This window comes from Lygodium microphyllum, chromosome 25, assembly GCF_053477565.2.
Source record: "Lygodium microphyllum isolate KBCC chromosome 25, Lygodium_microphyllum_v1.1.10, whole genome shotgun sequence".
NCBI lineage: Eukaryota > Viridiplantae > Streptophyta > Polypodiopsida > Schizaeales > Lygodiaceae > Lygodium > Lygodium microphyllum.
In genome coordinates, this window is record NC_141159.1 from 87,577,801 (window position 1) to 87,600,904 (window position 23,104).

The 23,104-nt window shown below is 47.9% G+C and overlaps 1 protein-coding gene across 5 annotated transcripts in view; it reads right to left on the minus strand.

Annotated features, from left to right (window-relative positions):
- LOC148014468 (protein serine/threonine kinase) overlaps nt 1-23,104 on the minus strand; it is a 138,692-nt gene that overhangs the window by 19,717 nt on the left and 95,871 nt on the right. For 3 of the 5 annotated variants that reach the window (XM_087666256.1, XM_087666255.1, XM_087666257.1), the window contains 5 exons: nt 22,528-23,043; nt 21,660-21,952; nt 21,343-21,574; nt 21,175-21,248; nt 20,490-20,625 (listed from right to left, as the gene is read on the minus strand). In XM_087666256.1, the coding sequence (XP_087522382.1) occupies nt 20,490-20,625; nt 21,175-21,248; nt 21,343-21,574; nt 21,660-21,952; nt 22,528-23,043 (1,251 nt within the window). Of the gene's footprint in view, nt 1-20,489; nt 20,626-20,757; nt 20,880-21,174; nt 21,249-21,342; nt 21,575-21,659; nt 21,953-22,527; nt 23,044-23,104 lie in introns of those variants that run through there. The other 2 variants (XR_015688590.1, XM_087666258.1) reach the window with 2 other exon arrangements.

Consider the following 23,104-nt stretch of genomic DNA (forward strand, 5'->3'; position numbering starts at 1 on the left):
TTTCTCATCGAGACTGGGTCTTGCGCAGTGGTTGGCTTGGAGGCTTTACCCAGCCGCCAAGTATTGAATCCCACAGTAGAGCACTTAGAGGTATGGAAGATCATAGGGAGTCTTATAGGATGGCACATTTGGAAGGCACGTTGTCAGGTGGTTTTTGGCGGGGAGTGCCTTTCAGTATATGCGGCTTTGGTAGAGCTTTGGATCTCCATCATCCACTCCCTCCGCGGCCATTGGGACTAGGTGCAGGGCAAGTCTCAAGCTCGTCAGGAGCTCCGTCTTCACTTTCTACTCACTTAGGGCACCCATGACCTTCACAATGCAGGTGGGCAACCCCAGATCGGGATACACCCCTCCTCCATGGCTTCTTGCCCCCATCCCCCCCTAGATCACCTTGAGAGGCTTGTATACATGATGAATTTGTGATTTGCATCAGCTTCAGCTAGTCTGTTGAGCACGTGCACTTCGTTGTAATCAGCCTTCTGAGTAATATAATTAGCCACATTTTTATTTTCGAGAAAAGAGAATTCTATTAATAACACCTCGGAGAAAGCCCTCTAAGGTAAATACGCAGCCTCCGAGATTGCACGCGTTTTGGAGCCAAGGTGGCTCCGCTGACAGGCCCACAGGTGGACGTTGATGGCTTTACACGGGTCCAGAGACGACAGAGAGGGAGACGGCAGGGGGGGCGCAGCCAACGTCTCAGACCCAGTCTTGGCAAGGAGGAGGGCATGTGACGCCCCCCTCAGCAGAGCACTCCATAGCCCCCCCCCCCTACCCGCCCCACCCGGCAGGACTGCAACCCCCCACATCCACCACCCACGCCACAGACTACCTCTCCTAAGTCCCCATAGCCCCCACATCCACCTCCCTCCACATTCCATGCCCCCCCCCCCCCCCCCCCATTGACCCTGGCCCACGGCCCCTCACTTCCAGGACCACCAGGCCCCCCCCCGCACACCCGCCATGTACTTCCATCCATCCCACCATCCCTTGATCATCCTCCCCCCCACCACCTCACGTACCAAGCACTCCCCTTGATCCGCACCTGGTTTGGGCGAGCCCCCCTAGGCCCACCCCCCCTCCGACCACAGGAGGTGATGAGCCACACACGCCTACATCCTCTCCGCACCAGTAGTCCCCCCCTCCCATACAGCCACCAGCTCATCCACCCCTGCCGCTTGTCACACTTTCTCGAGACACGCTCACCTACTACCACAGGAGTTCTTCCGTAGTGGCCCATGGTCCTACTTGAGAGTTGCGGAGCACGGAGAGTTCCCACTACCTCTAGATGTGGGGATCTTCGTGGTTCGTAAGTCAAGAAGGGGCAAGGTCCATCTTGTAGCACCACCGGATGGACCAAACTATGCTTTTTTTCTTCAGCCCTCTCACTCAGAGGAGTGGATGACGACAGAGATAGAGGAAGAGTTGAAGAGTCAAAAGGCGGACCACACCTCCCAGTGGATGGGAGAAGGACTAGCATTGTTTGCACAGCAGTGGCCTAGTTGCATGATGGACATTAACTGGTCGGCTGGTGCCAAGGTCCCTCACCTAAGCATTATCTTTCGAGCCCCTCCACAGTGGAGCGCTCCGAGGGATGTGATTGAGTGGCCCCTGGCACAGGCGGCCCGTTTCTAATAGTGCACAGAGTCTCGACTCTGCGCATGGCTGATAGATGCATTGGTAGTACCACCTGGAACGTCTATCACCCCTATGGTCCGGCCGAGGGCCCCCATGGGGGAATGGAGCTCGCTATCCAGACCGGCGGCAAAGCGCACCTGCATGCCTCATGGCTCCTCCTCGTCATCAGCAGCCTCCACACTAAACAGATGCCTATTCGTGCAGTCATAGGTTTCACTATGAGCTTACACCTTGCATCCTGGAATGTGAATAGCCTCCACTACAGTGGGGCACGTGGTTCCAGAAAATTGATTGTTCGACGAGAGCTGCAGCCTGCCCTGGCCGGACGGATCGACATCTTACTTCTACAGGAGCACAAGCTCACCCTCGCCCAGGCCCAGCGGGTAGGGAAGGTACTCCTAGGCAGCTCCCACACTTACTAGGAGCACGCCATAGGTGCCCATGGTAGGAGTGGAGGCATGTGTACCTCTATTGGTCCGAGTCTTACCGCTTGTGTTTGCGACCATGGGACGATAGTGGCAAGGAGGGTGCTATGGATCAAATTGGATATCGGGGGCTCTTGCCTTGGAGTCCTTAATATCTATGCCTCCACGAAGGTTAGGGCACGCAATAGGTTCTGGGTGGAGATCACGGAAGGACTCCCAGAGATGGACTCCTGGATTGTTGAAGGAGACTTCAACAACCTGGAGGCTTTGGAGGACCAGCAAGGCAGAGGGAGAAACTACCAGGGCAAGTCCGGGGAGGAGCAGGAGGCATGGGAGGTGTTTCTATTGGCAGTAGGAACACGCGATGCTTGGAGAAACCCTGCCTTCCACAGGAGGGAGAGGTCGTCGGACTTCTCTTGGGGATACAGACGGCTAGGTGGAGCCCTGCTCGAGAAGTTGGACAGGTTTTATGTGGGAGAGTGGGGAGGCTCTCGGGGAGGCCAGATTGGGCAGTTGGCGATGGGCAGTTGGCGGGCACCACGTTGTCCAATCATTGCCCGATTCTCCTGACACTAGATCCCCCAGCATCTGCCCTAGATTCACGATCTTGTCGGATCCCTGACTCGATCTACAGGAGGGAGGAGGTGCAAGACAGATAGAGCAGATTTGGACCAGAGAGGGGGACAGGAGAGGCCATATCGCAGAGGAGGTTGCAAAGGTTCTAGCTGGGTCGAGCAGGATCTGCCAAGAGGCAGCCATACATGCTAGGCAGCAGAGGTGGGAGGAGGAGAGAGCACTCCGACGGGACCTTGCAACCTCGTAGAGATTATTATAGGTAGCACCAGGGGATCCCACTCTCCACGCACAGGAGGTGCGTGCGCGAGCAGCCATTGCTGGTCTAGAGGACAAGCGCTCTGAGTTCTCTTTCCGCACCTTAGCAGCTTTCTGGGCGTGGAAGGGGGACACGATGTGCAAGGAGTTTTTTCAGATGCACCAGCCTCGCACCTCAGGAGAGCAGATACGCAGCCTCCGAGATTAGTATGGGAGAATCCATTCTTGCCTAGATGAGGTGATGGAGATTGCCACCGACTACTATAGTCGCCTCTTCTAGCAGGAGACAACCTCAGCTAGAGGATAGCGAGGTAGACAGCAGGTCTGGGATAATACCCCATCCCTTGTCACAGAGAAGATGGGACACTCCCTACTAGCTCCCTTCACAGAGAAGGAATTAAAGGAGGCTTTCCATACACGACAGGCAGAAATGCCCGGGAGAGGATGGCCTCTCTAAGGCTTTCTTCACTACCTTCTGGGAAGTGGTAAAGGACCCCCTACTATTGGCCTTTCACGATATTTTCACTTCAAGACAAATGCCAAGGAGTCTATCGGCAGGTCTTATCAGGAGCTTTCCCAGTGGAGACCGATCACCTTACTGTCAATGGCCTATAAGACACTGGCAAAAATGGTTGGTAGGCGACTATGCCCCTTGCTTCCTGACATCATCCATGACACATAGACACGCTTTGTCCAGGATAGGAGCATCCTGGACAATGTATTCACCTTCTTTGAGGTGACAGAGTGGGCCCAGCACAGTGGGCAGAGACTGGCCGTACTACTCTTGGACTTTGAGAAAGCCTATGATAGGGTGGACTGGGATTTCCTAGAGGGCACCATGGTGAGGTTGGGTTTCCCCCACGCTTGGATTTCTGGGGTCTTCGCACTTTACACATCGGCCTCCAGCAGGGTTCTCATAGGAGGAAGGTGAGGGGAGGACTTTTGGCTGGAGAGATCGATCCGACAGGGCTGATCCCTGGCCCCATACCTGTTCCTTCTCTTTGCAGAGGCGATGTCTCACTTCGTCAGGTCACGTGTGAGCAGTTTACATGGCCTCTGACTTTCAGTAAGAGAGGAGACCGAGTTGTTAGACTCAGAGTATGCAGATGATACAGCGCTTTACATAGAGGACAACGAGTTGATGCTTGAAAGAGTGAGGTTGGCTCTTGAGGTGTTCTATTCTATAACAAGAGCGAAAATCAACTGACGAAAGTCGGTTGGTTTCCTCACAGACCCGGACTCTAGCACGGAATGGGGCGCATAGAAACAGGGAACGGCCGTTTCGGCCGGTAGGAACGGCCTAACGCGTTCCAAACCCTCCAAGGAGGTGAAACAGCCAAGGAACGTTCCCTGCCGTTCCCAAGGCCGTTCCCAAGGCCGTTCCCTACCGTTCCCTGCCATTCCCCCTGCCGTTCTCTGTTTGGAACAGCCGTTCCAGGACTGTTGACCGAAAATTGACGTTTTTTAAGGTTTTTTCTTTTTGCTTGGATCACACTTCTTCGACCACCTGTTCATCCATCTCCATTGCCTAATGTGCACACACTAATCTCTCTCTCTCTCTCTCTCTCTCTCTCTCTCTCTCGGGTTGAAGATCCAAAGTGTCAAGGCAACCCACAAGCTAATTAGGAGTCCATGCAAAGTTCAAATTTGATGCATTATCAACTCTTGCAAATCACAATCAAATTTCACCCTATCCTCAATTCCAAGGTATTCATCCATTTATATTGTCTAATTTCAAGAGAAATTGGGATAATTGGGGCAATTCAAGGCAATTTGGAGCTATGGGGATAATCGAGTCAATTTTGGGACATTTGGGTCAATTTCAAGCATTGAGGGGTATTGGGACAATTAGAGGGACATTGTTTGGGGCAATTTGGGTCATGCAGGGCATATTTGGGGAACTTAAGACATGTGCCGTTCCCCCCGTTCCCGTTCCTTGACCTTGGACGTTCCCCACATTCCAAGGGATCCCATTCCCGTTCCCCGTTCCAGGTAACTATGGTGAAGCATCCACCTAGGATTTAGATGGGTGAGCAGAGGACAGTCCATCCGGTACCTAGGGTTCTAGGTGGGACTCGACATCACTCCGGCCCAGCAATTTCTTCGAGTCCTCGATTCTATTCGGAGGAAATTGACCTATTGGAGCATGGCTCGCCTCTCACTAGCTGGCCGAGCCCTAGTAGTTAACCAGGTCCTCCTAGCGACGGCTTGGTACATCGCCTCGTGTTGGTGCTTCTCCTCCTCCTGCGTAATGCAGCTTCACCGCCTAGTGAGGAATTTCCTTTGGTCCGGGTCAAACGGCTCCAAGAATTCCAGAGCCAAGGTGGCGTGGGCGACCATTATACTACATTGGCTAGAGGGAGGGCTTGGGGTCATAGACCCAGAGTTTCAGAGTATGGCCCTCCTGGGCAAGCTAGTTGTTCGAGGCCTCACACCGCGAGGGCAGACCTGGAAGGTCCTATTGCAGGAGGGTCTTCAGGACTGTAGACTGAGGCTTGGCAGTGAGTGGAGGCCGTCCCTGAGATGGATCTTCACATCAGCGCAAATCACCCCCCCTAGATCATCCTTCCTACGCAACTTGCTCCGTGTGTGACAGGGCCTCCGCAAGGCCCTTATCCAAAGCCCCCTAGGCTACCAGGAGGAGATTGACCGTCAGCCGGTGATTTGGAACCCCTAGGTCAGGGATCGGGAAGGGGCACAGATTGGCGAGCGCCCCCACATCCAATGGGTTGGATGGGAGGCTGGCCCGGCTCGTACCATCAGGACATGGCGGGAGGCGTATAGGATGGCAGACGAGGAGGTGCTGAAGCATGCATCAGGCTGCCAGCGAGGAGTGGAGCTGAGAAGGGAGATAGACGAAGCGATACCTCAAGAGTGGCTTGCCCCTTGGATTCGAGAGCCGATAGAGCTCGGGGAGGTATGGGCCAGTAGGTTTTCATCAGTTGGAATCCCCCTACAGGTGGCAAGAAGAGTGGGTGGCACTCCACCGGGGACCTTTTTCATAGTGCAGGAGGGGGGGCGTCTAGCTCTTGACAGAGGGCACCAGGATGAGGGGTTAGTTGTCCTTTCATGGAAGGGGATCCGGGTGGTTGGTCTTCAGGGGAAGACATGGCGGTTGGACCCTTTTGTTTTTTGGCAAGAGCTCAGGGAGTGGCGTCTCTGGATCTGGGAAGGAAGGCCACTTAAGGAGCTGGAGTGGGATCCGGGAGAGTGGCTTTGGCCGGCCACTGCGGTTGCCAAGAAGCCACCGAGGTTCTTGGAGTACACCGCAGGATTGGCAGACACGTACTGATGCGGGAGGACATGGATTGGGTGCCGTCACGTAGCAAGCACTGGGCAGAGCACAGCATCACGGAGCCGTTCCGACGGACCTTCTGGTGCCGCCTATGGGACAGCTGGAGGCCGAGGAGGGTATCGTATTTTTTATGGCTGGTGGCACATGGAGGCTTGGCGGTGGGAAGCTGGCTTGCCCACATGCAAAAGGAGGGAGTTTGTAAGTGCTGCACACAGCAATCAATGGAAACCCCAAAGCATTGCCTTTGGTCTTGTGAGGCAGCATAGCTTGTGTGGAGAGGAGTATTCCGCATCTTGCGCCGCATAGCACCCAGCCTTGGATGTATCTCTTAGGGTGCTTTCTGTTGGCAGGCGGTCATGTAGGGCTATCACCTTCTGTATGAGGCCAGGATGCAGGACACGATTTTCATGATCGAGGCAGGGTCGTGCGCAGTGGTGGGTTTAGAGGCTCTTCCCATCCGCCAGGTACTGGAGCCCACAGTAGATCACTCTGAGGTATGGAAAATCATAGGAAGTCTTACTGGTTGGCATATCTGGAAGGCACGGTGTCAGGTGGCTTTCGGTGGAGAGAGACTTTCAGTACAGGCGACCCTAGCGGAGCTCTGGACCTCCATCATCCACTCCCTTTGAGGCCGATGGGATCAGGTGCAGGGCAATTCCAGGGCTCCTCAGGAGCTCCGAGGTCATTTCAGGCGCACTTGGGGAGGCCAGGACCTGTTCTTCGTGATGCAGGTAGGCAACCCCAGATGAGGGTACATCCCCCCTCCATGGCTTCTAGCCCCTATCCCCCCCAGACCGCCTTGAGAGGCTTGTATATATGATGTATCTGTGCCTTTCACAAGCTCCAGCTTGGTCTATTGAGCATGAGCACTTCTTTGTATTCATATTTTTTCTGAAGTAATATAATTAGCCACACTTTATTTGCAAAAAAACAATGGTTGTGTAAACAACCAATCTGATGAGCTAAAGTGCCAGATCATGTGAGGGGTAGTATGAAAGAAGGTGTCTCAATCCCAAATCCACAGGAAAGCCTCTCTTTTCTTTCTCATCCTCTCACAGCTGCCCTGCAACCTCTCCCATCTCCCATGGAGAGTGTGGACTATCTCTATCCAAATCCTCGATAAAGACTCTCCAGTGGGTATATCCTAAAGATCAATGACCTGGCTACATCTCGCAGTCCATATGTACCAAGCTATAATGCTGGAAACCAGCTCCCATCTGCGACAATGTCCTTGAGTCCATTGTGTCTATGAGTAGTCTAGGGTAGGGATCCTGCTCAAATGTTGTCCAATAATGAAAAAAGAAATGCTCCCTTGAGTGTACTTATCACCGCATGCTGGACCTCTGTCCTGTGACCCAAGCTACAGCCCCCCATGTCAGCACCATGGACTCTGTTGAACCATGGAATACTATCCTAAGAGCTCTCCTCCAAATCTTCTGGGATCTTGGACAGTCCCATAGGCAATGTCTTTGTGTCTCCTCCGGCTCACCACATCGCACGCATGCCACTGGGTCCCTGCCATATCCAAGCCAAGTGCCAACTGCTAAACTCCTATGGGCTAGAAGCTATAGAAAGAGAGAGATCTTCTTCGGCCTGAAGCTGTCATGTAGCTGCCTCCAAAAGTCATATAGGAACTCATCAAAGACTCCCTCTCCATGCCAATGAGGGGTGGCTGCAGGCTGTGCTCTAGTCTTGCTCATTTGTATCCTCTTCCCAGTCTAGTAGTGTAGCCAAAGAAGGGGATGTCGGATGGCCTATTAAGGAAGGGATCCCTCCACACCCACTCTCTTGGATCCCACTGTAGTCTCTCTACGAGCTTCCTCCGGTATGCCCAATATCTCCATCCATCTATAAGACAAGTGGTTGGGTCTGGGTCTATGTGCCATCTCCTCTCAAAGTGTGCCACTACTCTGATTCTCTGCCTGGAGCAGCCACGGAGTGTTGTAAGGTCAAGGTCCTCTCGCTAGAGGCAGCCATCCTTCTCAACTGTGAAAGTGAATGTCCTGTCTCTACTAGATGCAACGACTGCTAGAAGGATATCCCCTCTAGAGAAAAGACCAATCCAAGTCTGAGAGGAAGCTGTTTCAGTTTGCCAATCTGGTGGAACCCCTACCATCACAACCTCAATCATAGCCTTGGCTCCCTAAGACCATGTAATCTCTGCCTTTGGGTCTCGTGTGGCAACTCCGGAAATGCAAACCACTCCCCCACTGATGTAGCGACCTGTAAAGAGAATCTCCCCCATGATAGGTGTGCCCGCTACCCAATGGTGTGGCCTGACTCTGATCTTGGATAATGATTAAAGAGAAGAGGCTGTCTCCTCTTCTCTTCAATAGTAATTGCAAAAAAAAAGATCCTAGTCATTGCAGATTCTGGATTCAATCTATGAGCATGAGGAGGTGCAAAGACTAATCAATCAACTCTAGGCCAGAGACTAGGGAAGAGAAGGATTTCACAGGAGGTGGCGGTCTTGGGAGAGTCAAGTCAAATATGCTGGAAGGCTCTCTAGGCAAGACAACATGGTAGAAGCAGGAGAGGGCACAACTATTCAAAGGTTGCTACATGATGCTTCAAGACACCATACCCTAGAAGTATAAGAGATGTGAGTGTGAGCTACCTTAGCAACCATAGAGAATAGGAGAACAGAGTTCTCCTTCTATGCCTCTACTACCTTTTGGGTGTGGAAAGGGGACACCATGTGTAGAGAGTTCTTCCACATACATCGTTCCACCACCACATCTCCAAATTAGATTCGCAGCCCTCTAGTATGGTAGAGCATAGTCTAGACTAGAGGAGATGATGGGGATGGCCACTAATTTCTACATGTGGTTGTTCAAATGGGACTTGGTCTTTGGTCAAGTGCTTGGTTGTAAGAAGTACGTTTGGGAGTGCATCCCATCATTAGTCACTAGTGAGATAGGACACTCCTTGCTTATACCCTTCATGCAACACAAAATGCTTCAATCCTTCCAAATACAGGACGCATAGGAATACCCAACAGAGAATGGGCTTTCCAAGGCTTTTTCTTGTCTTTTTTGGGAAGAGGTAAATGACCCCTTCTTGATGGCTTTTCCAAGACCTTCAGCTCTACACAATATTGCATAGCATATCTACTAGCCTAGTTGTCTCCTCTCCAAAGAGGAAGATTGACTTGAGCACACTTAGTGGACTTTCATCATCTATGTCAGTGGCCTATAAAGCTCTAGCAAAGATGGCCAATAGAAGACTTTGCTCCCACCTCTCAAACATTACCCTTAACACTTATGTTTCATCCAACATCAAATTATTGTGGAAAACATGTTTACCTTCTTTAAAGCCATAGAGTGAGCCCAACACAATGGGTAGGGGATAACTTTTGGACTTTGAGAAGCCTATGGCCCAACTAGGCTTTCCACAATAGTGTATCAATGGGGTTTCAGCACTTCGCAGGATAACTAGTAACATGATGATCATAGGAGGGAGGAAAGCGAAGAATTCCACCTAGAAACGCCAATCAAACAAGGTTGCCCGCTAGCTCTATACCTATTTCTACTCTTTCCCAAGGCAATGTCATGATAGAATTTGCCAATTCTATGGGCACTGCCCAATGTTTTAGTCTTTAGTTCTTTTTCAGTTCTTAGTGTGAACACAGCTAAAGTTATAAGTTGTATCACCACTCTTAGAGTTAGAGTTAGAGTCAATTAACTCTAGTTGAGTTAGAGCTAGGTCTATCTTAGACCTATCTTGTACCTTTCATTCTCATTCATTCAGTTCAGCAAGTACACCCTACTCTTTAGCTTCACCATACTCTCATTGTCTCTCTTTTCTCTCCTCCATAGTTGGCTCTCATTTTCCAACATTTGGTATCAAAGTAGATTCTATACACAGATTCAGTTCAGCCACCATCACCCAGTGTCGCCCCGCCTAAGGTCGTGTTGCTGTTAGCTAGCTCTCTGCTAGAGGAAGAGAAGGACGAGCTGTTGTTTTTAGCCTACGCGCAGCTACGTGGAGTCCCATATACAACAAGCACACAGCCTGAGGAGCTACTGTTTTCGAGGAACTGCTGTTGTTTTCAGCTCTGGCCCTTATTTTCTCACCTTTGCCGCCATATTCCCGGCCCTGCCTACGATTTTCTGCAAACCTTAAAATGTGCAAAAACCCTAATTTTCAAATTTGGGTTTTTTTTTTTATTTCTGCAATTTTCCATCCATTTTGGCCATCTCTTTCCGAATCTCAACTCGTGCCGCCCAAAATTTGAGGCTTTTGTCAATTTCCACTCTCGAAGTTCAAATTAACAACCAATTTGAAGAAATTTCACAATTTCTTTGACATTCCCGCCAAAAATTTTGGGACTTTTGCCCAATTTGCATTTCCACGTGCAAATCTTCATTGGAAACACTGACATTGCACAATTTCATTGTACAAGAAATTTGGGTCTTTTGTCCTAGAAGCTCTGACATGCATCATGAGACAGATTCCAGTTGTTATTCATTGTTGGTACGTACCCTGAGGTGACATTGCTGTAGAAATTCAAGTTATAAGGTACAAATTTCTTCAATTTCTTTGAAATTTTAGAAAGACATTTGGGGCTTTTGTGCGACATGCATTCCAAGGCCGCAAACAAGTGGTACAACAATGTTTAATTGTTATTATAGTCAAATTAAGCAGAATAATTTGGGGAAATTTAGTACATTTTGGTAAGAATCGACATTAAGTTGCTGTAATTTGTACTTCTGAGGAAACACATTATGAGGCAGGGATGGTACAACAGTGCATTGCTTTTATTTCTTGGCTCATTGCTAATAGGGTCAAATTAGGTACACTTTGGTATTTGCGTGACAGTTTGGTGCCTGTTGCATGATCCCAAGGGGATTTTTGGTACTCTGAGGAGTACAATATATACTTCAGCAAATAAGTATTTGGCTGCAGATTTTTGTCCATTATTGACACCATGGCACGTCAAGGAACTAATGATCAAAGCAACATCCTTAGTATCCTCACTCACAAGGACAAACTTGATGTATCAAACAACCCGTTGTGGAGTTTTATAATCCACAACCTTCTTGTAGCAAAGGACTTGTGGGACTATGTTATAGGTGATTTGCAGCGACTAGGAGGTCTTGTACCTCAAACACCTCAACGTAATGCTAGAGGATAGGTTGCTACTGTTGCTGCCCCTCCTCCCCCTCCTACCAAGGATCAAAGGATATGCAGCTCAAAATGCAAAAGCACTTTCTTTGATTGCCTTGTCAATGAAAAGATCGATCATTCCACACATCCGGCCTTATAAGACCTCAAAATCAGCATGGAATGTACTTGAGTATATATTTGCAGCACGTAACAAGACCAAAATATCTTATCTCCGTAGAGAGTTGGCCAATATGAACATGGATGAGGGTGATAGCATGACAGATCACCTTACTCACATACAAGATTCACACGATCAGTTGCTTCAATATGGATGAAATCATTTAAGATGCTGAATTGGTAAACATCACATTGAACTCTCCTCCAGAGTTGTTTCCACATCTTTTTTATATTGTCTTTGAGGAGGGGGCAGCAACCCCTTACATTTGTGAAGTTGGAAGGCCTCTTATTGCAAGAGGAACAATCTTGGAACAATGTTGCATTGCATTCAAGAGATGTGGCTATGCTTTCCAAGTTCAAAGGTAAAGGAAAAGCCAAGCATATTCATAGAAAAGTCTAAAAAGAAGGAGAAATGTCATTATTACAAGAAGCCAGGTCACTATATTGATGAACGCCGTAAGAGATTAGCCAAAGAGAAGAAAAATGACTCCGATTTGGTTGTCCAAGAGACATCAAGTAGCAAATCTACTGATGGTGATGCTTCAACCAAATTTGAGAAGGGGGACTATGCATTTTTGACTTGCAGTTATGATTCTTCAATGACCGATTTAGCATTTAATGATGAAGCACAACAAACATGGTATTTTGATAGTGGAGCTTCAAAGCACATCACTTCTAGGAAGTGTTTGTTTTCCTCTTTGCATATAGCCCCTGCTAGAAAGCGTATTATATGTGTGACCAGCGGAAGTCATGATGTTTGTGGCATTGGGATAATCACTATTATTGCTGCAAATGGTTCTAACTTCATGCTTCTAGATGACTTGTTTGTGCCTAGCATTGTAAAGAACTTGCTGTCTATCTTTGCTTTTAATAAGCATGGCTTTCAGATCATCTTTGAGGATAACAAATGCATTGTCGGAGATAGGGAGATGGATTATGCACTCAGGTTGTTTGGGACCTTGTATAAGGATTTGTTTTTGTTGGATACCTATGGTGCATAGTCTCATGATGCTTTAGCAGTCACTACTCTATCATCCGCTATGCAGAATGCGGAGCTATGGCATGTCCGCTATGCACATATGAGTTTTGGAGGTTTGATGACCCTTCAGAGGTGTCATATGGTAGATGCATTGCCTCCAATGGAGACTCTACCTCCTCACGCATGCAAGGTATGTATTTTGGACGAGATGCACAGATTTACCTTCAAAAAGGATGGTGCAATGTGTACTATCAAGAAATTGCAGCTTATTCACTCTGATGTTTGTGGTCTCATGAGGACAAGTACACTTGGAGCTCATCTTTACTTTGTTACATTTATTGATGACTACTCTTGGTCATAGAAACAGGGAATGGCCGTTCTGGCTTGTAGGAACGGCCTAACACATTCCAAACCCTCCAAGGAGGTGAAACGGGCACGGAACGTTACCTACTGTTCCCAAGGCCATTCCCTACCGTTCCCTATTTAGAACGGCCATTCCAAGTCTGTTGACCGAAAATTGACGTTTTTTCCAGTTTTTTCTTTTTGCTTGGATCACACTTCTTCTACCACATATTCACCCATCTCCATTGCCTAATGTGCATACACTAATCTCTCTCTCTCTCTCTCTCTCTCTCTCTCTCTCTCTCTCTCTCTTTGAAGATTCAAAGTGTCAAGAGAACCCACAAGATAATTAGGAGTCCATGCAAAGTTCAAATTTGATGCATTATCAACTCTTGCAAATCACAATCAAATTTCAGCCTATCCTCAATTCCAAGGTATTCATCCATTTATATTGTCTAATTTCAAGGAAAATTGGGATAATTGGGTCAATTTTGGGACATTTGGGTCAATTTCAAGCATTGAGGGGTATTGGGGCAATTAGAGGGACATTTGTTTGGGGCAATTTGGGTCATGCAGGGCATATTTGGGGCACTTAAGACATGTGCAGTTCCCCCCGTTCCCGTTCCCCGACCTTGGACGTTCCCACCATTTCAGGGAGTCCGGTTCCCGTTCCACGTTCCAAGTAATTATGCTCTTGGTATGTATGGGTGTATGGGCTGAAAGCAAAATCTGATGTGTTTACGCATTTTCAACATCTTATTGCAAAGCTTGAGGCTGAAACTAGCTTGAAAGTGTAGACACTTCATACGGATAGAGGGGGGGAGTACATGTCTCGTGCTTTTGAGACATATTTGCTTAATCATGGCATTACACATCAAGCCATTGTTAGCACGACTCCTCAGCAGAATATATTGCTGAAAGGAAGAATCACTCTTATGGAGATGACTTGTTATTGTTAGAGATCACAGCCAGGCAGGCAGGCAGTCGGCTGCACAGTCGGACTGCCACATGGCAGTCCGACTGCCTGCAGCGACCTGTCCTGTTTGCGCCCTGTTTTTCTGGCTATAAATAGCCGAAGCTTTCCACAGTCTCCCACACTTCTCTGCTCGCAGATTACAGACCGGTGACACGCGCAGATTCCGTCTCTGTTCGCATATTTCAGACAGGAGACAGTGCAGACTGCAGCGGACTTCGAGGTGAACAGCAGGTTGCATCGTCGAGGTGGAGACACGCAGTCCAGCGCACTGCGCCCGTGTATATATCTGCATATCTTTGTATTCAGCACACTTTATACAGCAGATCTTCATCTTCCACTGTCTCTTTCTCTCTCTTCTATCTTTGCGTTCTCTCTCTCTCAGTCCTACGCTTCCGCACCGCTGCACTCTGACATGGTATCAGAGCAGTGTTAGAGGGCTGACTGATCGCAGAATCAACCTGAAGAGGAGTTTCCATCGCGACACAAATTTGCGTTTTTTGCGTTTAAGGGCAGACAGGAGGGCTGCGCCTTGGAACAAGGCTGAAGCGAGTGTGGGCGCACAGGAGACAAACTGAATACCAGGATTCGTTCCTTTCTCTTTCTATCATGTACTACAGCCGTGATCGCTCATATCGAGCACTTGACGATGGCTAGGGAGATATGGCTGGAGCTTGATCAGATGTACAATCGGATGACCCTTATGAAGCGGGTTTCTTTGGAGGTACAGATGCGGACCTTGTCTGTAAACAAGTCTTCTTCGCTGCGGGAGCACATTAACAGGCTAAGGCAGCTTCAGATGCAGGTTCAGAATGCGGGGAAGCCGATTTCCTCCGAAGACATGGCGATCACACTTTTGTCCCAGTTGCCGCCACGATTCGGTACATTTTACTCTGCCCTTATTGCTTCGGGGCGAGAGTCTACTCTTCGGTGGGAAGAGTTGGTTCCTATGGTCTTGGACCAAGAGGAACAGTTAAAGGAACAGAATGCTTCCAAGTCGGAGGCGCTGACAGGTCAAGCATCTCAGAAGAAGGGGAAGGACCAAAAGAAGAAGAAGGGGGATAACAAGTCCAAGAAGGACAAGGAGAAGGACAAGGACAAAGACTCCACATTCCATATTTGTGGAAAGACTGGCCATTGGAAGAAGGATTGCCCTGACAAAGACAAGAAGGACACCAACAAGAAGGACACCAAGGATTCTGGAGCGGTGGCTGCACCCTCATCAGCTGCATTTCTTCATCTAGCTGTCATTGAGAACGCTTCACCGAATGCTTCTGATGCTGCGATGACGGCTCCCCAAGCTCGAGAGTGGATCGTTGATAGTGGTGCCTCACGGCACATGACTCCTTCATCAGATGGTGTTGCCTAGTTGCGACCCTCGTGTGGGCAGATTCTCATTGGAGACAGCTCGTCAGTATCTATTGCAGGTCGGGGTAAGATGCAGCCTATTCGCGATGGACAAGTTGGTACCCATACCTCCGAGGTTTTGCATGTACCAGGCTTAGGGTACCATCTCCTTTCAGTTCATAAGATTTGCTCCCTTGGCCTTTTGGTGGAGTTTGACAGTACTACGGTGCGAGTCCTTGATCGTGGATCGAGGAAGGTTCTCTCATCCGGATATGAGAAGAACGGCATTTATAAACTGAAGTCTTCCACCGCCCTCTCTACTCTTCTTCTTACCTCTCAGTCACAGTCAGAGCTATGGCATGCTCGGTTTGGTCACCTGAACTATGATTATCTTCGGAGGGCGTCACGTGGACAGCTTGTTCGAGGGTTGCCGGATATAGTGGTGAGCCAGCAACCATGTGTCTCCTGCATTCGGGGGAAGCAGCATAGGGATGCCATTCCCCACATAGCTTCGCGGCGGTCTACTTCACCGATAGAGCTTGTATCTACGGATCTATGTGGCCCTATGAGGAATGAGTCCTTGCGTGGGAGCTCGTACTTCATGCTGATCGTGGATGACTACAGTAGGATGACATGGGCCTACTTTTTGGCATTAAAGTCAGAAGCTTTCTCACACTTCAAGGATGGCTTCTCTTTGAGGAGAACCAATCGGGCCGGAAGTTGAAGACCTTGTGATCCGACAAGGGCGGTGAATTTGTTTCTAATGAGTTTGCTCGGTTTTGTGCAGATAAAGGAATTCACCAGGAGTTTGCCAATACCAACACTCCTCAAGAAAATGGCATTCTTGAACGGAAGAACCACAGTGTGATCGAGATGGCGCGCACCATGATGGAGCACTGACAGACCCCTCAAGTTCTGTGGGCCGAGGCTGTGGCTACTGCCGTCCACATCCTTAATCGATCCCCTACTTCGGTCGTGGAAGGGATGACCCCGTTTGAGGCTTATTTTGGGACGAAGCCAGATGTTTCTTACTTCCGGGTCTTTGGGTGTGATGCCTATGTTCACATTCCCAAGGCTCACCGTGATAAATTTGAAGCAGCTTCCCGAAGACAGGTATTTGTTGGCTACAGATCCCAGTCCCAAGGCTATCGATTGTATGATCCCGTCAAGCGGGATGTGTACACTAGCCGCGATGTGCGGTTTGTGGAGGTTCCGGCTATCTCAACGGGTGAGGAGCATCCCGTTCTTGGAGATCCAGGGGAGAGTTGGGCTCCTTCTCCAGTTCCACTGGAGCCCGTGCCTTTTGATTATGATTCTGTTTCTGACACAGAGTCTACTGATCCGCCGGTCACCTCAGAGGAGCTACCACCGGTGGATATTCCAGAGTCTTCTGCTGATGGAGAGCGACGAGGGGAGGTTCGGCCTCCTCCTCGCTGGGCCCGTGACACACTCCGTGATTCAGGGATCGAGGGGGTTCCTGAGGAGTGGGGACCACAGGATGGTCCGCGGCGGTCACGGCGGCACCAGGCACATTCTACGGAGCTTGTTTACTCTAACTATTGTTTGATGACCCGTGTTATGCAGGATCGAGAGCCCACCTCCGTGAAGGAGGCTTTACAGTCCGCACCATGGAAGAAAGCTATGGAAGCCGAGTTGGAGGCTATTGAGAGGAATGGCACTTGGTCACTCGTGCCCCGCCCCCCGAATAAGAAGGTGATTGGCGTCAAGTGGGTCTTCAAGACCAAATACCTTAGCGACGGTTCTTTGGATAAGCACAAGGCTCGCCTTGCTGCTAAAGGTTTTGCACAGCTCCCAAGGATTGACTGTCATGATACTTTTGCCCCCACAGCTCGTATGGCGACCATTAGAGCTGTTCTTGCTTTGGCTGGCCATAGGAGATGGCCTGTTTACCAGTTGGATGTGAAGTCGGCCTTCCTCAATGGTGATTTGAAGGAGGAGATCTATGTTGAGCAGCCTCCTAGCTTTGGATCTTCAGATGGGAAAGTCTACAGGTTGAAGAAGGCCTTGTATGGCCTCAAACAGGCCCTGCGTGCATGGAACGAGAAGATTGATTCGTTCCTCCAGTCTCAGTTGGGATGTCGGCGTTCCAAGGCCGATCCGCAGCTTTATGTTCACACTTCCGAGGATGGTTGTGTGCTTTTTGTATTATATGTTGATGATTTGATTGTCACAGGTGATGATGCACAGCAGGTCCAAGAGACGAAGTCAGCTTTAAATCGGACGTTCGAGATGACGGACTTGGGTCTACTCCATTTCTTTTTGGGCCATGAGATTTATCAGTCTCAGAGGGGGATCTTTATCTCTCAACAGAGATATGTACAGGAGCTCTTGGTGTCTTTTGAGATGGAGGATTGTCGGGCCCTTTCTACTCCTATGGATCCGAACTGGAAGGCCACTTCCCATTCCGCTTCTCCTTTGGCGGATGCTTCCCGCTATCGTCAGTTGATTGGGTCCTTGATTTGGCTTCTCAACACTAGGGTTGATCTATGTTTTGCAGTTGGGCTCTTGGCAGGGTTCATGAGTGAACCTAAGACGGTGTATTAGCAGGCTGCTCAGAGGATACTTCGGTATTTGAGGGGGACGTCTGATTTAGGGATTCATTACCCCGCAGGGACAGATGGTTCAGATCTTGTACTTGCAGGTTGAAGCGACTCGGATTGGGCCAGTGATGTGGACCACATGCGGTCTACTACAGGTTACTGTTTTACCTTGGGTGCAGGTGTTATCTCATGGAGTAGCAAGAAGCAGCCCACGGTAGCCCTTTCGTCTACTGAGGCGGAGTATCGGGCCGCGTCTTCCACCACATGTGAGGCTGTGTGGCTTCGGAGATTATTGGAGGAGCTTGAGTGCCCCCAGACTCGTCCTACTTTGCTGCAATGTGACAATGAGAGTTGCATTGCCTTGGCACGGAACCCTGTTTTTCATGCCCGGACGAAGCACATAGAGATCCAGTACCACTTCATCCGTGAGAAGCTTCTGGATGAGACCATCACTGTGGAGTACTGCAAGACGGAGGACAATCTTGTGGATTTGTTTACGAAGGCACTTCCCCAGGCTCTACTTCGGAGACATTCCAGATCCCTTAGGCTTCTGCCCTGCCCCGGCTCTGAGAGGGGGTGTTAGAGATCACAGCCAGGCAGGCAGGCAGTCGGCTGCACAGTCGGACTGTGCAGTCGGACTGCCACGTGGCAGTCCGACTGCCTGCAGCCCAGTCGGCTGCATTTAATGCAGCCGACCTGTCCTGTTTGCGCCCTGTTTTTCTAGCTATAAATAGCCGAAGATTTCCACAGTCTCCCACACTTCTCTGCTCGCAGATTACAAACCGGTGACACGCAGATTCCGTCTCTGTTTGCAGATTTCAGACAGGAGACAGTGCAGACTGCAGCGGACTTCGAGGTGAACAGCAGGTTGCATCATCAAGGTGGAGATACGCAGTCCAGCGCACTGCGCCCGTGTATATATCTGCATATCTTTGTATTCAGCACACTTTATACAGCAGATCTTCATCTTCCACTGTCTCTTTCGCTCTCTTCTATCTCTGTGTTCTCTCTCTCTCAGTCCTACGCTTCCGCACCGCTGCACTTTGACAGTTATATGCTCAAAAGCAAGGGGTTGCCTCATAAATTTTGGTTAGAAGGCCTTTAGTATGCAAACCATGTGTTGAATTATACACCCACTAAGGCATTAAAGACGATCACCCCTTTTGAAGCTTGGCATAGCAAGAAACCCAAGGTTGACTACTTTTTGGTGTTTGGTTACATAGCCTGTGCATATGTTCCGAAAGAGCTTTGTGGGAAGCTTGATGACAAGGTTATAAAATGCATATTTACTAGCTATAGTTCGGAAAACAAGAGCTATCGCTTGCATGACCCATGCACAAAGAAAGCTTTTGCCAATAGGGATGTCATATTTGTGTAAATGCTGCATTTTCACATGATCAGTTTCAAATGCCAGCCACCCATGACATTAGTGATGTCTTTGAGGGTCTCTCGCCACTTTCTTTGGAGTCTGTGCCTATTGTAAATGGCCAGACAGACATAATACAGCAAGTTTTTTACTGCACCATATGCGCCTGTAGTACAACATGGTATTGATGAGGTACCATTGACACGTACAAAGCACCATATGCACCTATAGTACAACATGGTATTGATGAGGTACCATTGACACGTACAAAGCACGGTGGGTAGCAAAAGGCAATGCTCCTACAACCCATATGAATACAATGAGATGTGTAATTGCTATGGCTACAAATTATGGTTGGAAGGTACATTAGTTGGACACTAAGATAGCATTCTTGAATTGGGATTTGCACGAGGATGTTTATGTGTCATAACCTCCAGGGTTTGTGGTTACGGGGAAAGAGCATATGGTATGCAAAGTTAAACAAAGCTCTTTATGGTCTCAAATCGGCTCCTCGTGCATGGTACTCTAAAATTGATGCATATTTGGCTAACAAAGGGTTCAAAAACAGTCCAATTGCTCCCACTCTATACATAAAGAATGAAGGGGGGGATTTGTTGATTATCATTCTTTATGTAGATGACACATTGCTCACTCGACCTTTAGAAGCAAAAATTGCAGATTTCAAGGCTGAATTAAAAAATGCATTTGCTATGTTAGATATAGGTTGTCCACACTATTATTTGGGGATTTAGTTCACCCAAAATGAGCATGGTATCATCATGTCAGAATCACAATAAGTGGATAACCTGTTATATAGGTTTAATATGCAAGATTCCAAACCTATGTGCACTTCTATGGAGCTAGGCTTAAAGGTGTCCATGCATGATAGTGAAGAGATGTTTGATGTTGCAATTCACAGCCAGGCTGTTGGCTGTCTTACTTATCTTTGCAACATACTAGTCCAGTGTGAGGCTCTCAAAAAGAGAGAGAGAAAGAGAGAGAAGTAGAATAATGAAACCATATTCTAAAAACATCTAGCATAGGAAACAACAAATAACCAAAAATACTCAAAAGCACTAGGGATCCAATACAATGTGGAACTGATATGGGGATCAGTATAATCTCAAGATATCCCTCATGGGTCTCTCCGACATGGATAGACTAAAGCATCGAGGTAGAGCTGCTCGGTGACATGGGGACACCCAAGAAAGATTTTTTTTTTGGGGGGGGGGTAGGGTATTGAACTGCTACAAGAGGCCAAATCAGCCTATGCAACAAAAATAGATACATGTGAGACTCAGGAAGCTATAACATTTCCCAAGTAGAGCTAACTAAATATAACTAAAAATAAGCATCTAGCTTTGTGTGTGTGTGTGTGTGTGTGTGTGTGTGTGTGTGTGTGTGTGTGTGTGAGAGAGAGAGAGAGAGAGAGAGAGAGAGAGAGACCTGGGGCACAATCTGTGACAGCATTGATACTCCTATCCTGTTCCCGCCTGCTGAGAGTAGATTATTGTTCCAAATAGAAAAACTTGACACTCCATGTGAATGCCCTCGAAATACTTGCAACTGGGCTGGTACAGTCCTGTATTACAGAGTCCAACAAATCAAGCTCCCCACCAAATAAGTTATCTGTACTAATTGTAACTTTAAAATTAGCTTTTTCCCTTCTCTCCCTCCAAATGTATTTTAAACGGAAACACCTGTATGTACCCACAATGTGTAAGAAAATAAAAAGCTTGAATATCAGCTCCATTCTTTGTATTCTGCTCACAACATGGCGTACTACAGCCACTGTGTGTTTATGCCATATAAGAAGAATCAAGTAACAAAGCTGATCTGAACAAAATAAAAACTGAATTTATAACAAAACTTGATGAATGACCATATGCAATAGAAATACACCATGATTAAATTTATCCACAGGAAAGACATCCATCATCAAAAATCAGTTTACACCATCTGCAGTTCAGCTTTATATGCAAGTGCAATATGTACACATACAACAGCACAGTCCAGGACGTTGCTGTAGCAGAAAGACACAGAAACATGACTCCCAGCTTTCAAAATGTAGTTCCTCAATACAGAGCTACTAGGAGCTGATTAACTATTTTATGATTGTCCATGTTCTTACCTTCTGAGGTCCCACAAAATCAACATCTTATCCAGAGAACTTGACAGCAAGTAATGTTCTCCAAATGCAGCAAGCTGCAAGAGAGCATTCACTGCAACTTATTATAGGAAATTCAAGAGCCATCAAATATGCCATAGAAAGTGAATGCAACAGAAATTCTTGTGGAACCTTTGTAATGAAGCCCTCGTGAGCTCTCCATGAAGCCATAAAACTGCCTGATCTTATGTCAAGCAGCCTACAATGACCCAAACTAAAACCCATAGCTAGCCATGCAGGCGACCCTCCATTGCTCCCAGATTGTTCACCAGAAGAAGCAATGGCAGAAACCAAGGAGGAACCAGAGAAGTCTAGATCACATTGCCATATATGAAGTAAGCGACCTGAAGATAAATCAATGAACCTGAAAATGTGAATATAGCATTGAGATTGTTTCCATTTGACAAGAAGTGCATGCTACGAAGTTATCGAAGAAAAAGAACATGTACCTCAGATGCCCATTTCCAGTGCCTGCTATTAGTTGCTCATGAGCTTCAAGAAGGTGCATGCTGGTGTAGTGACAGCCATGAAGTCCCGTAGGAAGCATCCCACTTGACAGAGCTGTTCCCATGTTTGTGGCTTTACTTTCTATTTGCATTGTGCTTAAAGGAAGGCTGGCAGTCTTTGTGGACTCTGAAAAGACAGCCAGTCTTTCTCCACTCTGCACATCCCACAAGTGGATTGTTCCATCACAGGAAGCAGCTCTGCCAGTCCAAGGCAGGACACAGATATCATTGACAACCTGAAAAGTAATCCAGAAAAAATGAAATGAAATGCCCGCCTCAAACTAACATGCTAGAAGTAGCATTTCAATTTTTGTCAAAACCATGGTCTCAAAAAAACTGAACTGTTGTTTACATCTTACACTTGCCAGAATGGCAACATCACTGGTTCCTTTCCATCTAGCCGGAGAATGGTTCACCATAAAATACTGCAAAGGTGTCAAACTTGCCATAAAACTAGTCCACAGGCATAAACATCACTCCTAGCCTGCAATCTAGATAATGTAGGGTGTACCACAGGTGTTTCATTATTGACAAAGTGTCTATGCCATAATCCATAAACTGCACCATGGTGCTTTTTCTGTCAAAACTTATCGTTACACACTACCTCTAACTAAAGTTACAGTGAAGCAATCAGCGTAATGATCTACTGGCTTGCCAAAACCAGCCCCAATGCTCTGCATTTCCGATTAGCAGTTAATTTGACACTGTTGTTTCCAAAAACGAAAAAGGCATCCAAGAATTGTTTCTGCGAAAACAGATTCCATTCCCTGATACATACTTCACAGCCTGAAGGGTACTTAAAACAGCTTACCTCCTCATGTCCACCATATTCCACCACACATTCTGTGGTGGAAAGCTTCCACAGCTTGACTAAGCCTCTCATCCTCATACCAGCACCTGCTGTTAAAATAGTGCTTTCACCATCACCAACTGCAACAGCTTTGACTGAACCTGGATGAGCACGCCAGTTATGAAAGGTAGATGCTTTTAGTTTCCAAGGTCGTTCATCCTTCCCAGTGCCCAATCCGAAACCTGGCCTGCTTAGGTACTCTGTACCTTCCCAAGAATCCCAACTGCTATTTAGCCACATCCATGGTTCACTGTTATCATTCACTGCTAACTCGGCAGATTTTTTAGCCTGCTTGCTAGCCTCAGTACCATTTGCAGGCTTATTTTTGTTTGGTAAGGGCTGTGGAATAGACCAGCCTATTTCATGTAGCAGCATACTGGTTGGGCTGAAGTCAATTGTTGTCACAGGGCTTGGATGGACAGACAAAAAGGATTTGTCCTCCGAGGTCGTTTGATGTATTCCCGGCCCAGCCTCACACTGCATCAGGAGGCAGAAACTTTTTCACATATCCAATTCATTAAGAAATCAGGATATCATG